This window comes from Dicentrarchus labrax, unplaced genomic scaffold (assembly GCF_905237075.1).
Source record: "Dicentrarchus labrax unplaced genomic scaffold, dlabrax2021, whole genome shotgun sequence".
NCBI classification, from domain to species: domain Eukaryota; kingdom Metazoa; phylum Chordata; class Actinopteri; family Moronidae; genus Dicentrarchus; species Dicentrarchus labrax.
In genome coordinates, this window is record NW_026136720.1 from 20,651,507 (window position 1) to 20,672,713 (window position 21,207).

At 39.1% G+C, this 21,207-nt stretch overlaps 1 protein-coding gene across 11 annotated transcripts in view; it reads right to left on the reverse strand.

The window, feature by feature from the left end:
- Window positions 1–276: 276 nt before the first annotated feature.
- LOC127353124 (AP-3 complex subunit beta-2) overlaps window positions 277–21,207 on the reverse strand; it is a 41,827-nt gene continuing 20,896 nt past the window's right edge. For 2 of the 11 annotated variants that reach the window (XM_051382130.1, XM_051382122.1), the window contains exons 10-28: window positions 20,814–20,868; window positions 20,637–20,708; window positions 20,015–20,077; window positions 19,787–19,919; window positions 19,343–19,452; window positions 18,973–19,149; window positions 18,084–18,270; window positions 17,304–17,434; window positions 13,638–13,676; window positions 12,850–12,964; window positions 11,636–11,813; window positions 11,175–11,337; window positions 10,895–10,982; window positions 10,572–10,681; window positions 8,661–8,889; window positions 8,154–8,238; window positions 7,779–7,876; window positions 3,965–4,103; window positions 277–3,065 (exon numbers count right to left, since the gene is read on the reverse strand). In XM_051382130.1, coding sequence (XP_051238090.1) covers window positions 2,915–3,065; window positions 3,965–4,103; window positions 7,779–7,876; window positions 8,154–8,238; window positions 8,661–8,889; window positions 10,572–10,681; window positions 10,895–10,982; window positions 11,175–11,337; window positions 11,636–11,813; window positions 12,850–12,964; window positions 13,638–13,676; window positions 17,304–17,434; window positions 18,084–18,270; window positions 18,973–19,149; window positions 19,343–19,452; window positions 19,787–19,919; window positions 20,015–20,077; window positions 20,637–20,708; window positions 20,814–20,868 — 2,323 coding nt within the window. In that variant the 3' untranslated portion in view covers window positions 277–2,914. Of the gene's footprint in view, window positions 3,102–3,964; window positions 4,104–7,778; window positions 7,877–8,153; window positions 8,239–8,660; window positions 8,890–10,571; window positions 10,682–10,894; window positions 10,983–11,174; window positions 11,338–11,635; window positions 11,814–12,849; window positions 12,965–13,637; window positions 13,677–17,303; window positions 17,435–18,083; window positions 18,271–18,972; window positions 19,150–19,342; window positions 19,453–19,786; window positions 19,920–20,014; window positions 20,078–20,636; window positions 20,709–20,813; window positions 20,869–21,207 lie in introns of all 11 variants that reach the window. The other 9 variants (XM_051382127.1, XM_051382125.1, XM_051382132.1 and 6 more) reach the window with 6 other exon arrangements.

The following is a 21,207-nucleotide window of genomic DNA, read 5'->3' on the forward strand; positions in this document are numbered from 1 at the left end:
CCGGGTGCCCTTAAAGCATTATATTTAATATATATATATGTGTACTTATATGTACACTTATATGTTTTGTTCATGTAAAATATCAGTCTATAGAGCTGCCAAATGTAGTGAAAAGTACAATATTTCCCTCTGAGATATAGTTAAGTATTAGAATAAAAATAATGAACTTAGTTACTTTCCAATGTCCTCTGAAATGTTTTAGAGTTTGAGGTATGACGGTACTGCAGACCAGTGGTTTTTCATTATTTGTCAGACCATAAGACAAAAGACACGTGACAATGTATCTGTCATTTTTATTTGTATAATAAATAAACTTGTAATACTTCAGGATCACATTTCACAACCACACACACAGAGTATGATAAACCATACTTTGGATATTTGAAAGCTGATGCAGATTAAAAACAAATTGCCAGACATGAATTATGATTTGGAGAATAGGTTTATCCAGTGGTTCCTGTCTCTTTTTCAGTAGATTTTTACATTAAAATTTCTTATTCTTTACATTCTTTATCATGACTGTGTTTGCAGTGACTGGAAATTTCAGGTGTGAGTGGTTCAATGGTAAACAACGCAACAGATACAAAAAAGGCCAAAATAAAACCGTCCACTGCTGCTGCTCAGTTTTCCACGACGAGTGCTGACGTCTGACTGTAATGTACTCCTTTGGTTGTTACATTTTCCAACAGTAAAGAAACAATGAATAAATAAATACACAGACAATGTGTTAAAGATAAGAAACATGCTGCCACTGGACACATGAGGGTCCGTAACAAAAGAGAAGCCACATGACTTCTGACCTGAAATCAAGATATAATAAAAGGCATGAAAACAGTGTTGCCTGACAAATGAGATCGAGGTAACACTCAACTTGAAAGTGTTTGACATTATCATAAGCACTGTTTTAATCTAATTATCATTCATTCTCTAATGGAAATCACATTCTGGATTTTAAAATGTAAATATAGTTTTCTTAATTTTCTATGTTATTAAGTGGAACTCTGGGTTTTGGAGAGGAAGATGTTCTCTGAGGATGAATTGTTAAAGAATTAGCTGATTACTTAATATTGAAACTATTAAGTAATCAGCTAACTGAAGCCCCGAATGTGGTGACTAATGTTAAGTAGATTAGTTTGTCAGGCACATTTATGAATCTATAATTAAATGTAAGATCATGTTTTAGTCTTCGTATGAGTCCTTACTTACTGTCCTGTGGACTGATCATTATAATGGGCTTCATGATGATCTCAAGTCAAGCGTCATTTTGAATCGTTTTGAAAACAGCTAGTTAATGTTTGCCAGGTCAATATTCAGTGTCGTCCACACACACACACACACACACACACACACACACACACACACACACACACACACACACACACACACTCAGACACACACACACTCAGACACACCACACCTTACTTATTGTATTACATGTTGCAATACATATAATAACATTTATACATCTTCAGTTTTTAGAAATGCCCCACTTATTGTAATGAACATGTGCACAATGACAGTTAGGCAAACGCTAACATCGCAGAATCTGAGATGAAAATCCTTCGTTATTCCCGGGAGAGTTATTGATTAACAATGTTTATTGTGCCAAAATGGAATGATTCAGTTATAGGTAGTTGTTGTCTCAGTCGAGCCTTCATGCTACATTCAAGTAATGACAAATAACTGAATGAGTATTTGATTTTTACTGGTTTCACTTATTGTATGTACATGTTTTGGGGGATATATACCTAGTATATAATCTATTACTTATGTTATCTACATCCTAAAATAGTCTCAAAGCTAATAACTAACAAGCTAAAAACTAAAAGATTTGTGCTCCCACTTATCAGAAAGAATAAAGAATAACCTACTTGGGCACCTTATTTGTAAATAATTTAATCAAAACTCATGTCCAGCAGAAACTAAACTAAATGCTATGAATGAAGCGGGACTGTTTTTTGTATTATCTGAAAATACTGTTATTGAAAGGTTCACTAACTTTGTCTCGTAGCCTTCCTCAACAGATGGAGTTTGCACAGTTGTTATCTAGGTACCTAAGTATGTACATATGGTCACAACATGACGTTTTAAGTGTAGTGTACCAAAGGCAGCTGATGTTCTCTGTTTCCAGGGTGCGTCTTTGATCGGCTGCTACATAATGAGCCGACCAGACTTTTAACTAAACAACATTCAGTTTTTACACATTATCTGGAACAAACTGCTAGAAAACTTAAGGTCTGTTTTAACTCTCCATTTTTTTTTTTACTTTAAGTCTTGAAACGTTTTGTTTGCCACTGTCATTTATTAAATTTAATACATTTCATTCATTTCTTGCACTGCACTGTAGCTGCACTGTGACTTTATTAATTTGATATTTTTGGGCTTTTTTCTATCTTCGTTTTTTTCTTCTTATATTCCTATATTGTTGTATGTTTCTTTCATATCTTGTCTTAATGCCTTTTTATGTCTTATGTTAAACACTTTGAATTGCATTGTTGTTGAAAGGTGCTATACAAATAAACCACGAGATGTAGTCGAAAGCTTTGATAACATTAAGTGGAAGAAAATTTAAGGTTTTGAACACTTAAAAGATGCAAAAATCTCTTTTGTGTTGACTCAGAAAGTGGAGTCCAATAAATCCAATTGGAAGGAAAATATGTTAATTATAAATATTTAAATTAACTTTAAAAGGGGGGAGATGGATTTCATATCAGGTTCAACATCAGTCATGTCTGATTGTCAACAACTGTCACATTTCTTAAAGTAGAGGGTTCTTGAACCAAACAACAAACTGGGATTAAACATTCTGGAAACTTCCTCACTGCTTACAGGAGAACGGAGGAGATGCTACAAGTGTGATGAGTCTCGGACGATATGTGAGAGGGGGCAGAGGGCAAAAATGTCGCGACACACGTCACTGTGTCAAAGCCAGGAGGATGTCCTTCACCAGCATGGTGCCGATCAACATTTTCTCACAGTTGACCGTCAGCTGGGCGGCTCCTTCCTCTTTGGTCGCCACGGTGACCAACACCAAGCTGCTGCTGGTCACCGTCCTGCCTGCGAACCTGTGGATAGGATGATCAGGAGGAGGAACAGGAGGACTGAAGTCAAAGCAGCAAAAGAATGGAAGTAAAGACGAAGCCACAGAAATAAAGATGGGATACAAATGTGTCAATCAGCAGCTTTTGACAAGTTTATGAACAAGTATCTCTGCCCGTTCATCTATCTGTGGTCCTGGCTGTTGAAATGCTCTCTGATTTAGGCAAAACCCTGACAGGCCAAATACTGGCACTAAAAATTAAGTGAAAAGGCTAAATGACCATAATATATTCACTCTGTGTTAAAATCAACACACCATTAACTCAGATTTTCTAACTATGGATGGCCAAACCTGCTTCACCACAGATTCAGTTTGATTCAGTCATTAAGACTTACACACTAACTTTATTCCAATGTGTTAAGACATTTATTAAAATATTTATTAAATTTAAATAAATCGAACATATTCTCATGTCTCAGGTCTTGTGATTGTGGTGATTTTTGATAAATTCTTATCATTAATTTTTTTATGGTCAAAAGGACTGAAGCATAATATGAACATCAATAATTAATAACTCTCAGTTCTGTATGTAAACTGTCTGTGTTTAAAACATCTGGCCAAATGAAGGCACTCCAATTATAGAATTATACCACTGATACAGTACTAGCAAAACGTAGAGAGATGATAAATGTTCCCTTTGTGTTTTGCAATGTTTGAAGTCATAGCAGTAAACTGCTACTCGATGCAGCTATCCTGTCAACTTTGACCTGAAAACCTAATGAGTGTCTCACAACATCTTTTTACACTTAAAACCTTCATTCAGTAAACTTGCTGTATTGTTGGATGATGACGCAGAAAAAACTTTGGAAGGGAGCAAGTACGGCGGCCCTGAGGTACAAAACACACCAATTTGAATCCCCTCACCTGCACTCTTTATCTGACCCACAGGGCACTCTGCTGAGATTGGCGGCGGTGGTCACCCTTTGGACAATGGCGTGTTCGTTCCGGCACTTTGCGTCCAGGGTTAGCTTCTCCGTGATCTCATTCATACCCATCAGCTGACCTGCAGAGGATCGAGCAGAGCACTGGTCAAACTGGAAAGCTCTGAAGTTAGCTGATGCTTCTTTTCTCTCTCTCAGTAGGATAAAATGCAAAGCAAGTTAATAATAATACATCGATAAATAAGAATGCTGCTTGTCCAGCATCAGGGTGCTGTTTTATATATCAAGTATATATCAATCAATTATTTTTCAGGATATCTACCAGCTACAGACATATACAGTAAAGATACTGTATACTGTATATGGCTAACACTACAGCGATTTATATGATGTAATACTCAATACATCAATAATTACAAAATGCCACTGAAACTTAAACTGGAATGCACTGGTGCTTCCCACTGAACACAGTAGAGGAGTGACTCTTTTATGGTCAATTCAAAGTAATGAAGAGGCAAATTTGTGCACTACGAGCCGAGTTTGAAGCCTCGGAAGAGATTCTGCACCAAACAACTTTTTCTCTTTATGAATGAACACTGATTACCCGCTAAGCATTGATTTTGGAGACTTGCAGGTCAAAAGACATGGAGACATTCTTCACATCTAAATTACATGTACCATCATGTGTCACTTAAACTCCAGCCAGCTCCTGGTTACACATTCTCTCGCCTGCTGTTTGCTGTGTCACATGCAAACTTTCCAGTCAGTTCAGATCCAGCCGCTCCCTCCTGCCCTGCAGTAAACCCCCCTCTTCCTCACTTTCCCATCACCTGACCTTCCCCGCCCACCTGCTCACCTGTTCCCACTTACCCTCAGCATGCCTGCAGATGTCAGCCCATTTCCACTCATTCTGCCCAGCACCGCACCTTTTACCTAATCTGCTCGTCTCTGAGTCAAACCTGGTTATTTACTGAGCTTTTACAGAATGACTATATTTCATTGTGAAGAATAACCAGTGTTGGAACAATTATTCACTTGACAGCAAATTCATGAACAACAATTTGATTAATTGAATTATCGTTTATGTAATGCATCAAACATTTGCTGTTACCAGCTTCTTAAATGCTTTACATCATTTAACAATTTTAATGCATTTTTGGACTATTGGTCACACCAAACAATCTGAAGTCATCAGTTTGGGTTATGGGGAATTGTGACAGGTAATTATCCTTCCCCCAAAAAAAACTTTAACAGAAACTACAAAGCTTTGTTTTAAGGGGTACTGAGCCAAAAAGAATTGAAAACACCGGACTAAACAAACAATCAATTAGTCAAGAAATAATCAGCAAAATAATTGTCAGTTGCATGTTGAAATATAGTCACTGAAACCAAGATGTCTAAAACAAGCTCTTACTCAAAGCTTAATATATCGTTTGACCTGCAAGTACCAAAAACAATCTGTGCCTACCAATTATTAACATTAAAAAAACCCATTGATATTGTAACACCTCAAATTCCCAACATGGTCAGTGGTTATCAGCAGCTTGAAAGCTCAGGTAACAGAAATATGAGCGATGGTACACATGATCAAGTGCTGCTCCGAGCCTGATGCGTTTACTGTTTGTTCACATGGTGCTTGACAAGTGAATCGGGATCAGTGGATGAGCATTTCCAGTCATTCCTGGCGTAGCAGAGTGTGAGCGGCCTTTATAAGATGCATGTTAGTACAGGTGAGTCTGTCTGCAGCTACAGACCTGGAGATGCAGTTAAGTGTTGATTACCAAGGCAGGAGGGGGAGTCAGCAAGAGGCGTTAGAGGAAAGAGGAGGAGGAGGAGGGGAGTGGCGGGGGGTGGGAGGGTCTGTGTGAGGTTGAGGTTGGCTATATGGCAGGTGGGCACACAGATGACTGGGAAAAACAAATCTATCAAAGCCAACTTACCTAGATTCTGTAATAGCTTCTCTATTGAGGACAGTACGAAGAGGGAGGAACCGTGGATATGACACATGTTTAAAGAGTCACTATGGGTTTGTTAGCTCAAAACCTGCTCAGTGTTAGTCAGGATGAGAAATGAACACCAAACAACAGAAACATGCCGGTCACTGTTGTCTGTAGCTGCTCTACCGAACACCGGTAGGATTTTGGAGTATTTAAAGTGGCCACTCAGGATCCGTCCCAGTGCCCACACTTGCGGTCTTAATTATGTCCCACACTTGATGAACACCAATAAGAGGCTATCCTATAATTCACCACTACTGTACAACATCAGTCCAGTTGCTGGGCTACTGTAGAAACATAGTGGTTCAACATTGAATGTGACTCTAGATAAAAATGGTAAATGTTAGCAACCTGAGATATGAGCAACTTATGATCCTTACTATTAACCTTTATATATATTTGGCTTTGCATATATTACGGATACCTGTTTACTGATATGTTTATATTTGTACCTTAATAATATTTCATTGTTTGCACTCTTTCCTACTTTGTACTGCAACTATTGCACCACAATGTCCCTCAGGATAAATCAAGTTCTATCTTATCTTATTATTAATAATTTTGAAAAACATGTTAATTCCTTAAAAATGTTACAGAAACATAATTTTTAAAATAAAACAATAGTTCTCTTTTAAGTTCAGTAGAGCTATGTGCTTTTGGATAACTTGATTGAATGTCTTTATAAAGCAAAATACTCCTTTCTTTTTTACCATCATCTGAATGTAACTGCAATACTGTATGTTTTTATTTGTACAATATGTGGAAATTGTGATAGATCTCAACAGGCTGGAGGTCTTAACAGGCAATATGATGGTTACTGCAAACATCTCACACAGCCATTGGACTAATATCACAAGTGTGGGTACTGAGACGGACCCTTAATCTTCTGCAACGATGAAACTATTCTGCAGCAGTTTAAAAGGTGATCAAGGCTTCCCATTGAAATAAAGAAACATCATGCAACACAGTGATTATTCATGTGACTGTATACTGCTGTGATTATCACAGGGCAATGATAAAAGAATACAAAACAAACAATGTGACTAAATGTTGCTCTAAATACAAGCATACTTTTAAAAAAGCGCAAAAATAAACAGTATGAGTGATGTCACCTGTCTAATTACAGGCATTTATTTCAAGGTAACATATGATGGACATAAAGTATCCACAGCTTTTATCACGGGTAAAGATCTTAAAATAAATGCTGACTGTGATAGAAGATTAAAGTGATTTTGTTCTTTCCTATTGTAAATGTAACACACTGTTTCCTCCTCTGTTGACCTTGTTACAGTCTTTTTATCACTGGACCTATTTTATATTCAGTTATTGAATGTTCACATCAGAGTCTCTTTCATCAACAAAGGTGATCCTCTCTTTCTGGAGCGATCATTCAAAGTAAACAAGGGTCTGATTTACTTAAACAAAGCAGGTGTATATTAAAAGATCCTATATTGATGCTATTATTCATGTCAATTGTCAGTGAAATAACTTGTGAGGAGAAATTTATCTTTACCATAAGATTATGATTTAATCAATATGTAAAATACTGGAAAAAAGGACTACATATACTGTATGTGCCTACAGGACATTAAACTACTTTTCTGAAATAATAAATGACAATAAAGGAAAAACTAAATAAATGAATTGTGTATCAACTTCCACACATTACAGACACACAGTAGTGGCTGACTCCCCTTTCCCATTTTTAGAGACTTGTTTTCATGTGATGGCAGTTTAGTCATTGTGTTTTTATATTCTATATTACTTAATCAAGTTATTTAATTTCCATTTAACTCTCACCTTGCTCCTTTTTAAACTCGTTCTCTGTCAGAAAGATAGGCCTCATCAGCTCCCCAACCGGCGGCTGAATTGAGACGAAGAATTTCTTGGTGTGGGTGCTGAAAAGGGAGAGAGACATTTCAGGAATTCGTATTATTTTTCTAAAAGGACAGCGGAATTTCTGAACTTGCAATAATATTGGGGGTTTTTTTGTTTCCTCGGTGCTGCACACGGGGCACAAATACGCCTACAGAAGTGAGTGTAATTTCAAAACTCAGCAAATTTATTTTAAAAAAAAATCTCCATTACATCATCAGTCATGTTTCTATTTCCACACAGTACGTCTATTAGAGGCCTGCAGGGCGCTGAAAAGCTAAAACACAGAATCCATCTCACCAAAGCTGGAAGTTTGCCGCTTGTGTTGAGTCACAGAAATCGATGCCCATCACAGCTGCGGCCGTCTCACCTGCTGGCAGCAGCTCTGTCAACACACCGCAACAAAAGGAGCTCTTAAGTCAGCAACTCTTTGATCTGAGATTAAATACGTGTCCTTTCACCGCCGACTGCGTGGTGTCTTACATGAGATTCACTGAAAAATCGAACGTCCCAATTCCATTACTACATACCAACCCCAAGCAGCTTTTGATCATACAGGAGAAGTGTGGTCGGTATGGATACTAAGAAAGACTGTTTGGAGTGTGCAAGTTAAAATCAATTGTGAATGGTGGGGACACAGCTCCAATACAACAGTTTATAACATAACATAACATTTTTATCCCCACTACTGGTAAGATTCTAACAACAGGAGTAACTAAGTAACACTGCAGCTTCTGCTACGTTTGTTTTTAATAACAGCAACATTAATACTAATGTCCCTTCAGTCCCCTTCAGCCTGTCACTCACCAATCTCTGGAAACTCTTTGACCCTCATCCCAGACTGGAGCTTCACGTCCTCCATGTGCAGGTTCTTGGTGTCGGAGGTGGCGTTGTTGGTGAACTGCATCTGCACTGCCACCATGTTCGCGTCAGGGCTGAACGGCTGTCGGCTGAAGCAGTATTCAACCGACAGACCCTCCCCCGTAATCCGGTGCAGCAGCTCATAGTTCTTCAGTGCACTGGAGGGAGCGATGGTCTGCAGGCAGAGGACGAGATGAAGAATCGTTAATGCTAAGAGCTTTATTTCAGAAAGGGTTGATGTCAGTTAGCATCAGCTATATTTTTCATTATATTTCTGAAGTAAATATCCTCAATTAGGTATTCACACTAGCACTGATTGGTACATTGATTTGTTAGGAAGTACAAAGATCCAAACAGATGTTTAGACTTCCTTACTTTTTTCAAATATCTTTTCATTTACTTTCTTGGTCTTGGTGGACAGAGTGGGGAACATGATACCCTTTTTTTAAACTTTTTTTCTGTCATACAAACTTATTTATTTTGGGTCTGTGTTTCTTGGTTGAGAAGATAAACTCACAGCCACGCTGGCACTGGGGTTTCCACAATACTCTTTGTTTATTACTAACAACCTTATCAAGCCCGGTTGTACAGCTACTAATTTATCATACATGAACAAAACAGAAGCCACACGTAGTCCAAATGTTACGTTTGATTTGAGAGGCAAAAGAAAAACAGTAGCTCAGCAACAGGCATCCATTCGCAGCAAGTACACCGCTCAAGGTCTGATTACATTTTGAAGGCATTTTCTTCAGGATCTCAAACAACTTCAGATCATCTTTCGGTCAAATATTTATTAAGAAGCCACCAAGAGTGATTTCAAGATATTATTTTGTGTGTGTGCAGTCAGTAGTACAGTGCCACTGACAGATACAAAAAAATGTTTATGGTAAAGAAAAGATGTTGTAGGCTTGTAGGATTCTGGAGAAATCTGATTCCATGACAAATACTATGAGTTAGTGCAAACAACAACACAGCAGCAAGTAACGTAACTAATGTAAGCTATTTCGTGGGTTTTCAAACTGTAGTTAAAGTTGCTGCTGCCCAGCTAACCTGCAGAGAGGATGAGACGGTTTCACCAGCTCCAGACAGCGACACTCTCAACCCTCCTGCTACTGTAGCTAATATCATAACATCAGCATGTCTTGGCAAACTAGAAAGTAAGCTGAATATTAATTGTTTAACCTACTGATTCTCTCTGACTGGACTTCGTAAATGGTTTCTGATCTGTAAGAGTGACTTTAAGTCGAGTTATTTACAACTAGTCAACACTGGGGTGAGAGTGAAGTGGTATAATTTGGACAAAACCAAAGAGAGATTATCTTATGTATATTGGAGTACATTATTTTTGCCTTTGGATGAACAGTTCCTTTCCATCATTTGAACTATCTGGTTCATCCTGTTTAGAGGATTTCACGGTGCTGAGTTTTAACATTTTGACTTTAATAACTGGCACCTTCAGTATTTTTTCGATCCGTCAGTACAGACAGGACACTAATGTCAACATTTTAAATATTTATTGCAGCAATATCCATTTTAGTTTGGCACTGTGACTGTTGCTCTGCAACAAATCTAAGCAGGCTTGACACAGACTGTTCCTGAGCTCACATATCCCACTGACTGAGATACACAACATTTAACCAACATAAATACATCACTAAAACATTTAAAATTCACATACAACTAAATGCTAATACAGGAGGAGGTCTGGGTAAGTAGGCAGCAGTGTAGCAGTGAGGATAAAGGACTCAACATTGTTGTATACGGTATATTGTATCTATCTATCTTGTATTGCATCATCTTTTCGAGAATAGAGTGAAGATGTTAAGCAGGAAGATGAAGGAAAGGTAAAGTACTTACTGCTGGGGAAAGAACGGTGTCAGACAAAGACAGTCCCTCCAGGTCGGTCACAAGGCTGTTGGACAGGAAGGTGTTGACGGGTGTAACTTGAGGAGAAGGAGCAGGTTCAACTGGGAAGAGAGACAAGAGTTTGACTCAGACCTGACTGTATTCATTCATCAGGTTTTTTCTTATAGTTCCTTGATTACCAGAAGAGTTGGTTATTGGGATTTTTGGAAATAATCACATGGTTTGCAAACGTCTTTGTCCATTGACTGAGGTGAAGGTAATTACTTTTATATTCACCTTCACAGCAGAAAGCGTACAGAGACGGAAATACTCACAATCATCAAGGTCGAGCAGAGACATTTCTTTCTTTTCTTTCTTGTTCTCTTTCTTGACAGGTTTGGTAGGAGGTTTGGATTCAGCTGCCTGGAAGGAGATGAAAGAAAACTGACATGAATGCTTTGTAGTTTTTATGTTCCTATGTGCAGGTAGAGCAGCAAATACAGGAATTTTTGGTCAAAGTCAAACATAAGAAGACTGTTTCAATTTTGTTTTATTCAGATACAGATAAGGTCCTGATTTCACCTGCTTGTATTAATGTGGACGCAGTATCAATACCTTTTTTTTCTTTTTGATTTCTGCTTCAGACTCAGAGTCTTCAGACTCCGATTGGCTGCTTTCAGACTCGCTCTCCTCTTCGTCAGATTCAGACTCTGAGTCGCTCTTACGTTGTTTGCTCTTCCTCTCGGGCTTCCTCTCTTCTTCTTCACTGCTCTGCTCGCTGGAAAGGAAAGCAAAGTTCCCATTAGAATCCCAGAGTTATTATTAGAAGAGATGTATTATACAGGATCTGTGAAACAGGCTGCATGAGGGCACCCAGAAGAGAGTAAAGTGACCACACAAATACGGCATTCAGTATAAAATGAAAGCATGTGAAAAAATAAAGATATTTGACTCAGCATCTAAGGATCATAAATTTAACTTTAATTTAGACATTAAGATCAACAATTAAATTCAAAAGGAGTCACATGTTCTCTTTTTATCTACAGCAGTGTCAATGACAACAGTCCATGTGCTACCTTTCGCTTTCTTGCACTGGCTTCTTCAATTCTTTCTTTTTCTTCTTCTTGTTCTTTTCCTCCTCATCCTCCTCCTCTTCCTCAGACTCAGAGCCTTCCTCGCTCTCCACGCTCTCTGATCCCGATCCGCTCTCCTCGCTGCCGCTGCCACTTTCTGAGCCGCTGGCAGAGTCCGACTCTGACAGGGAAAAGGGTCAGAGGGTAAACAACATATCCAGTGACATATTTTTACAAACAAACACCTCCAGGGACAAACACAGGAACCACAAGACAATTTTCCTCAATCGAAAGAATCAAGATCACACTCACAAGAGTCAACTCTAAAATAACTTCTTTATCTGTGAGATCATTATTTGCTCCTTGACATTCACCAATGAAAAAAAAAAAAAATGTTTTATTAACCCTTTTATTATTAATGGCTCAGACACATATTTTTTTTCCAGTGGCAAGTAAGAATAAAAAAGATTAAGCGGCACTACTGACTTTCACAGACTTTCAGTTCCTCAGGTCGTTCCTGAGGCACAACAAAAATAACTAAAGACAGAAATTAGAAAGATAACTCTAAAGCTGCTCTAATGATGGTGTGTTTTTCCACAATATTTAGATTTTGTTATTAATAGTTTGGTGCAAGTCATGGATGGCTTGTATTAGCATCGGTAAAGGTTTAAGTAAGTAGTATTTTTTATCTTTACAAAGACTAGACTATCAGATGTAAACATGACATTTAAGGTTTAAGTCTATGTCTTTTATTTTTCCTATGTCTCAAATGTAAACACTGCTAATAAACGCTACTCAGTTTTTGTTTCAATAGAATATTATGACTTTTTACTGACACAAACATAATACTAAAAAGTACTAAAATACTACTTCTATTAGTACTACTTCAGAAGATTGATACTAAATGAACTCTACTAACAAAGTGCTGTACACAACATGCCACATTCACACAGTGGTCCATCACAAAGGGAAACTAATTCACTCATATGCATTCATACACCAATGCACAGCATCGAACAGCCGACCTTCTGATTAGTGGACGACCTGCTTTACCTCCTGAGCCACAGCCATCCAACCATGTACCACCATACTGTATGCTGCACAGAGTTTCAGCAAAAATCTCATGCTCACACACACAAACACATCTGTTGTGGACACTACTCGTTTGACTAAAGGATGTGATGGCACCAACGCAGCCAACACCCCCTTAAAGTTACCACTGTCAGCCGACTCTGTCGGCCCAGACTCGCCCTCCGAGTCCGAGTAGAACGGCTTCTCCACTTTCTTCTCCTTCCTCTTCTCTCGGCTGCTGCATTTGGTCCATTCAGGCACCTGGCAGAGGAAGCAAAAATGTAAACAGTAAGCCGTCAGCTGTGCTTCAGTGAAATACCCCTTGGACAGAAGCAGAGACGTGGGCAGATTACAGTAGCATGGCCATGAATGCCTCTGCCTGGGCGTGATGCAGCCAAATGAAGCCAGCCATCAGATCTGCTTTTAGATCTGACAGTCAGAGAACAATTTCAGTACGAACACTAATGCTTGTATGGAGGTTTTGTTTTGCACAGATAGATGTTAGCACCAGGTGATGCCTTCATGACCAGTTGCAGAAATGGCTTTGTTTAAATACAAGGAGCAGTTCCATTAAGAGAAGTGATGTCTTTGAGGAGTGATGACTATCCTCCCACACGCCTGTCTGTCTCGCTCTTTCTGTGACCAAACTCATTAACTAGAGCCATCAGCTAATGAGTGTAGACATCCCCAACCCCCGTTTAAATCCCACAAGACTGCTAATGCAACTCGACGTGTCAGAGGACCGCACGCCCTGCTAAAAGAATCACTTCTTTAATGGTAGAGACCGAGGAAGAGGGTGCTGTGTTTCAGGTAGCTTTGGCTGGGCTAAGCACAGGACAGCAACTACGTTAGGCGGGGTGTCAAAAAGCACTCGGGTTTTGCCGCTATATGGGTTTGAGGCTCAAGGTGGGCTCTTTGCCACTAACTGACTCACACTCGTTAATGTTGTGACTCTTTCAAGCAGCGTAAAAACCTGGCAGATGTAGAAAAGAAAAAGATTGGGATGGAGGTGAGATAAGGAAGAGAGAAACAGACACAGGAAGGTTTTCTGGGTCTAAAAAGAAGACGTGTGAGAACAGTTGCTGATATCACAGAGACAAAAATAAACCCCAAATTTCATCACAGTATACTTATTTACCACAATATCTGGCAATAGATAGCTAATAAAATTATCAAAGGAAAGGGTTTGTTTTCTTCTGGTAAAAATGAATACACTCCAATATAACTTAATTATACTATATATACTTAAATATATACTGAGATAAAGAAATAAAAAGTCAACATTAACATTCACTACTTACTAATACGTCAAGCAAATACAGGACAATGCATTTAGTATAAATGTCTTCACCAGTGACAAAGCAGGATGTTGTACTAGTATGGAATACAATGAGCTAAATGGAGAGTGAAAGGGGTGGAACAGGAGAGGGAAACCACGTCACTCAGATCACACAACAACATTTGTGACACATTTACAAACCGTGTCACAAATTTCACGTGAGACCAATCAGGTGCAGAAGAGGAAACAGTGCGTGCAGTGGCGTCAACAGATGGAGTTTGTCTTATTTTGGACATTTCTATGGCCTCTTGTGTGAATAAGTGAGCAAGTGGAACTTGAGTTTTCAATGTCAAGAATATAAATGTCAATCTCAACTTTATAAGTCCTTAAAGTGCTCGGACTAATGGTAGAATTATATAATATAATGGAAAGTTTAAACACCTTGAACAGTTCTTTCACCTGCTGACTATGGGATATGGTCAAAAGCTTCAGGACACACAAGTAAGTGTCTCTTGAGTTGAGGCTGTTAAATGCTGTTTCTAAAGAATGAACTGTCAAGCTCAGTTTTCTAATCCTATCCACTGTTTTCATTTGCTACTCGAATTAGCTTCATCTTTAAGATTTAACATCAGCTCTTATTCTACATCTTCAATTCTACAATCGTCATGTTTTTAAAGAGGATAAGGAATCATCTCTTGCCACTTGGGAAAAAGACGGCTGTCGCGTCTACCCTTTGTTAATCTGCAGTGATTCGGTGAGTAAAATCTCCTTAATCTTATCTTGTCAACTTGACCATCATCAGTTATTACATTTTGACAAGCAGAGAGAGATTAAATGAAGAGAGGAAAAAAACAAAAACCACTGCACTCCCAAACTGAGGGAGGGGGGCACCTCTCGCCATTCTCCTAGCAAGCCGATCCGCCCCTCGCTGGTGGTTACGACTTCCTCTATCTGTGGAGGTGCATAATGTGCAGAGGGAGAGCGGGTCAGAGAGGAACCACTGACCCCTTTTTCACCCACAACATGAGCGGATGTAAAGGGACACTCAGTTCACTTCAAGGACCATACCAGAGGTTTTTGTTTATTAGTGCTCTTTAACTACAATTAATTTATGTTATACTATATATCTGTAGATTCCCATCTTCCAGGCTGTCTATTGTTTTTCATGCAGTTGAATACACTTTGAAAGACTGTTAGATGTCTGAGTCGTGCTTGAGACCCCACAGCTCTGTCAGACAAGTTCAAATATCCCTTCATCGTCACCATCCATCATGTTTAAATGTTATTTTGAGTGGATTTTACTGGATGTTATTTAACGGTAATAATTATTTTATTAAACTGGATATGGTGCAATTATCTTTTCATACAATTTCCCTGTCCATGCACCTCCTGCAAACTGCAGATAAACTCCCTGGGGTAAACATATTGCCCTGGTTGGCAATAAATGCTGTATTAGACAGACCGATCACAGTGGTTTCATTTTTTTGACATTATTATTGCATGGTAATGCATTTTCAAACAGGGAGTACTTTGAAAACACTCCTTCACAGTGTATTCAGTGCGTTTCCAAAGAATATTTTAGGCGCTGCTGCTGAAATACATGTTTCTCTTAAATCCAGATTAAATTTTAGCTTCAAGATTTAAGACTGAAAAACCCTCGCTGAGAATTAATTGATCCACACCAGATGTAAGACCTATCTGCAAAGGCCGAACCATCTCCTCTCCAAACACCCAATTTTTAATGCCCAGCTGCCATGTTTTTCCAGTTTTAAAACTGCAAGCAAAGACCAAAATACAGCAGGTGTGTGTGTGGGTTCAGACAGGTGTGGAAAGAGTTCATGTTGGTGTGTGAGCTGACGTCGCCAACTAATGTAATCTGATCCCTCCCAGACACACAAGTAAAAATGGGTTATGGCATTGCAAACCTAATTACAGTTATGAGGTATGTAGTCAGAAAATCAATCTGATTTCGGAGCTTCTTTAAATGCACCTCGAGGAAGAGTTTTCAAAACAGTGTTGGCTCACAACTGCATTATCACATGATATAAACTCATTCTGATACAATAAATGTAAGAAATTGTTCCCTGAGATGGATCAGCTTTCTCAATAAATGTTTAACTCACTGCAAAAGAAACAAATATGTGTCTGGAAGGCGGGGAATCAAATTAGAGGTGAAGGCTTAAAGGCATTGGAAGATGGTCGACAGTAATATAACTAATTTTCTTATTTAGCATATCACGTACTAAACTCCTGGTATGGTCGTTTACAAGCCTGTCTCTTGTGTACCACCTGTTAAATAAAAACTCAGTGCACCTGTGGCCTCATCTTGAAATCCGCATCACAAGTAAATGAAAAGTTAACACTGGGTATGGGACATTGAGCTGTGAGTAAAAAAACACCTTAATAGCAATAATTATAACAAATATGACAACAAAATCAAGACTTGCAGTCACTCCTGAACTTTAAAATCAAGTGGTTTTAAAGTAAAATCTTGATTTTGACAAAGAAGTGATGCACTCAAGTTTTGATTTCATGTTTTCATTTAGATCACATTGTTGGGTATGAACCGATGGCACATGGGCTGAATGTGAAGGAGAAGAAGAGGAGGGAATTTGGTGAGTTGGGATGATGTATTGTGTACCCTCAGATCAAATTAAAGTTTGTTCAGCTGTAGTCTAGTAGAGTAGAAGTTGTGTTTCTACTACTAAAATGTAAATAGATTAGATGCCTAATATCAACGAGTCTTAAAACCCCCTCTTAGGTTGACCTCTAGCAGAGACCACAGGGAAGTGGTTTACTGCTGCTGTTGGTCCCTCTTGTATCACATGTGCTATTGGGTCAAACATTGGTGAAAAATCACCTGGATGGGGCGAGTGAGCTGCTGCCGAACAGAAACAAGTGCAGCAGAGAGGGCGAGGAGTTCAATACCGCTGGCTGTTTTCATTGTGAATCAGAAGTTTTTAAATAGAGGCTATAATCCTCTTTTCTCCTTTGTGACTCATTCTCCTCCATGGAGGGCGGGGGTGAGTAGTACAGCACCATCCATTTGGATATGGATGCAGGCCGAGAAGGATGTATGTTACAGATGAGCTGTTAATGCTAATGAGCTGTAAGTGAATGAAAGATGGCTAGTGAAAGAGGAATCAATGTTATATTGGAGTTAATGTTATATTGGATGTGAGGCTCTGGTGACTCTGTGCAGCCCCTCTGAGGCACTGCTCTGGGGCAGGAGCAACACTCGCTCCCCTCCACCTTTTGGGGCCCCTGGAGATCCCAGAGGCCCCCTGTGTCTCTGAATGTTACTGTTCCCACTGCACGCACAGAATCCTTCACCTCCACGTTGCGCACGGAGGGGTCTGGGGCAGCTTCAGGCCAGTCAGGCAACTCCTGGTAGCCGCCAGCCTTGGCATTCAGCAAGTGGGACAATGAACCCAACTGGAAGTGGTCTCGATCTGCAAAAGCACAAAAAAGGAACCGTGAATGTAAATCTGCATGGGCAAACAGAGTTAAATGAAACACAAAGGGTACATTGTTACACCTCTTATTATTCGTTTATTTGGGGGTAATCGTGCTCTAATTTCTGGACATACAGTTCCAATAATTTGAAGGCTTCGGGTGATTTAAGTAGGAGTTAGTTAGTTAGCTGTGGCCTACATTTTGGAAATTGCCACCATTAAAAGTATGTCGAATTAGCTATTAGCTGCTCCCTCTTGCAATGTATCCATGAATGTACAGAGAGCTATCACTGGATTACATTGACACTGAAGAAAACCTAAAAATATATGGATTCTCAGGCAAGCTCTGGAGCGATGAGCATATTTTTTCTAGGATTTCTAAGCAGATCTATCTCATCTGTGTATATCCATATTTTACGTAGTTATGACTGAGACAGAGTTGTTTGATGATGTTAAGAGTTTTAAAGTACCTGATTTGCCTCTATGAGCTGTGTGTCACAGCCACTGCTGCAACCGCTCATCATTATTAGGCCAAAAGGGTCGATAAGAAAGCCTTATTGGTTGTCTCAAGAATTATAGTGACTGTGTTAGCTTTCAGTTCTTTCTAAGCCGTTATCAACCGAGGATTTTAAAATTGCTTCAGTACCTTTAAATGGAGACTCGAGGACTGGTGCAGGTTTGAGGGCGAGGAACAGTTTCTTCGCGTACTTGCTGAGGGCTCCGCTCTTCTCGGTGGGTACGATGAGCTGCCGAATGAAGCGCGCTCGATCTCGGATGTCGTAGTTCTGGTCGTACTTGGCCAAGTTGAGAACATACTGCGTCAAAAGTTTGGTCTGCGAGAAGAAAGAATATGAAGGACGTGTTGGATTAAGACAGTACAAACAAGAATACCTATTATCTGATGTGTTTATGCGCCGTGTGTGTGTGTGTGTGTGTGTGTGTGTGTGTGTGTGTGTGTGTGTGTGTGTGTGTGTGTTTGTGTTTGTGGATGGGTGCTTGAGAGTTGAGTGAGGAGAAACTTTATAAACTTTATCAAACGCTGTCTATGACAAATTCTTAATTTTGGCCTACACAAAGTTATTTCTTTCTTTGTGGGAGAGATTCTCTGTGGTACGAACAAGATGCACACTTTTAGTAGTAGTAGCTGATAGAGGGTTGCTAGGTGGTTGCTATGGTGTTCTGAATCATTGATAGAGGGTTGCTAGGTGGTTGCTATAGGTGGTGACTATGGTGTTCTGAATCATTGATAGAGGGTTGCTAGGTGGTTGCTGTGTTTTTAGTGGAAAGAAAATAAGCACATTCACTCAAGTACTGTGCTTAACTTAAGTATTTCCGTTTTCTGCTGTATTGTAGACGAGTACAGGAATAATTGAAGTTGTGTTTTATTCCTTTAGCCCAAGCTAGCCTGGTATATCACAATTATTACAATATAATAGTATATGTCTGTTTCTGCACTGAATCTTGGTAGCACTGCAAATACTATTAAGTCATTCATCTTTTAAAATACTAGTGATAGAAAAACATGCCATTCATACCTGTTTGGAGTTGGTGAGATAGAGCTTGGCAGCCAAATTGATGATTTGTAGCTTAACAATGTCCTCCTCGTTAGTGAATGACTTGGCCATCTTTCTCAGGACATCCGGGGCAATCTTAGGTACATGCTCACAGTATTCTCCAATCAACCAGAGTATACTGGCCCGCGCCATCGGCACCTGAGAACAATTCAAATTAAATTAAAATGTTGTGTACATACCTCTTCTACTGGTACTAGACAGGGCCCACGACCTTTTACGTGCAAAATTAAAATCCAAAAGGACCATAAAAATATAAATGTAACCTCTTGTTTCCTTTAACCAGAAGCTCTAAAGCCAGACAATGACAGCACTTTGTGAGTGAAACCCTCACCTGGATGTTGTCCGTTAGTTTCGCCATGTGCTTTATGATGTCGCTGTGCTTCTCCGGTTGCATCTGCAGCAGCTTCTTAATAACCACCACCGACTCAGCTACGACTAACTCTGTACAACAGGAGGAGAGTTGCTCATTGAAATCACAAATGAACAGTGAATTGAGATGCAGTTCAAATTCAGTCCCTTATTCATTCTCTGAAACAAGTTCTCCATTTTCACTCATTATTTGTTAAAAAGTTGACTTAAGTTAAATTAGTTTTAAAGTTAAATTAAATTATTTAGGGATGTGAGATCTCAGTCTTATCTGATCTTCTAAAATGTGTTATCTTCTGCTTCAAATTGTTTTATTATTTACAAATGAAGATGAACTGATTAAATTACCCTATTAACCAAATATCCGATACTGCTACTGTACATACTGCAATATTTATATACGACTTACCGTCTCGGTTGGACAGCAGCTGCACCAGCCCGTTCAGACACGTGTCCCTCACCTCCCCGATGTTGGTAGCACAGCGGCCAATGGCTTGGATTGTGGCAGCCACAAAGTCTTTGTCCATACTTTTAATGTATGTCTGCCGGTAAAAACATACTCAATCAGTACAGTAATACATAAAGGCCAGTCTCTCCTCGCTCTTCACAAAACATCCCATGTTCTGTTTCACTGTACCTGAAACTCTCTGAGAATAGTTGAAATGTTTGTCTCATTGGCCAGATTGGTGAGAACCTCCAGCTGCAAATGACAAAAAAGAGAATCAATACTGCAGAAACAATTTAAAAGGGGAATATAAAACTCTATTTACAGTAATTACTGTATAGCTTTTTCCTGCCAAAGACTGCACTTTTAAAATTGTACATTTTGCATTTTCACATTGATGTCTACATCTTAGAAATTGCTTCACTCTCATGGGAATTGATTAGGCATGACATCCTTTGGTTGAGTGTTCAACATTGTTGTTTCTTACCATTCACAATGGTTAAAATAAATTACCTGTTCACCAAACTGACTCTTATGATTACAATTAGTACTTGTACTTGCTTTTTTCAGTTAAGATCTTAAAATCATGTAATTGCTCTTGCACTTGTTCCATGAAATGCTATAATAAGTGTGAGTGGGTTCAGAATAACTGAGGATAAAATAAGCTGCCGATATATACTGTCTATATACATACCATATATATATATATATATATATACCATGCCTCAGTAGTTGAGAGAATGAATAGTCTTCCACTGATTCAGTGTTTAGATTAAACAAAAAGGCATGACAGCACAACAGAATAAAAAACAACCTTTAGGACTTTAATCTGGGTTGGGTCTGTAGAGCGTATGTAGAAACTCTTCAGGTATGGTTCAAACATTCCCTGTGAGACAGGAAGAGAACAAACTTCAGTCAATCTGCAGCTCCATCAGCATTTGATTTCAAGTCACACACACAAACAACATAAATACCACCAGGTGTAGCTCACCCTTCTCTTAATCGTCATTGTTGCCACGTTCTGAAGAACAACATACTGGACTTCACTGGAGGAGGAGACAGAAACAGGAGAGATGGATGGAGAAACAGAGTAGGATCGATTCAATAAAGTGTCAATCCCTTCTCCTTCCTTGTCTACTTGACCTGAGACACCCTGTGGCCACATTATAATTAGGAAAAGTTCATTCAACAGCAAATACATGAGCTAGTTAACATATGTGGGTGCTAAACAATCACACTGTTGTTGATAATACATCTATTTATTACACTGGATAACAAAAGCAGTGTGGTGCTCTTAAAGGTCAGTTCATTGGATTTTTTTTTACATAAATGCTCAATGTATAAATTTAAAATGCGCTAAAGACCTGCTGAGATGAGTAAAACGA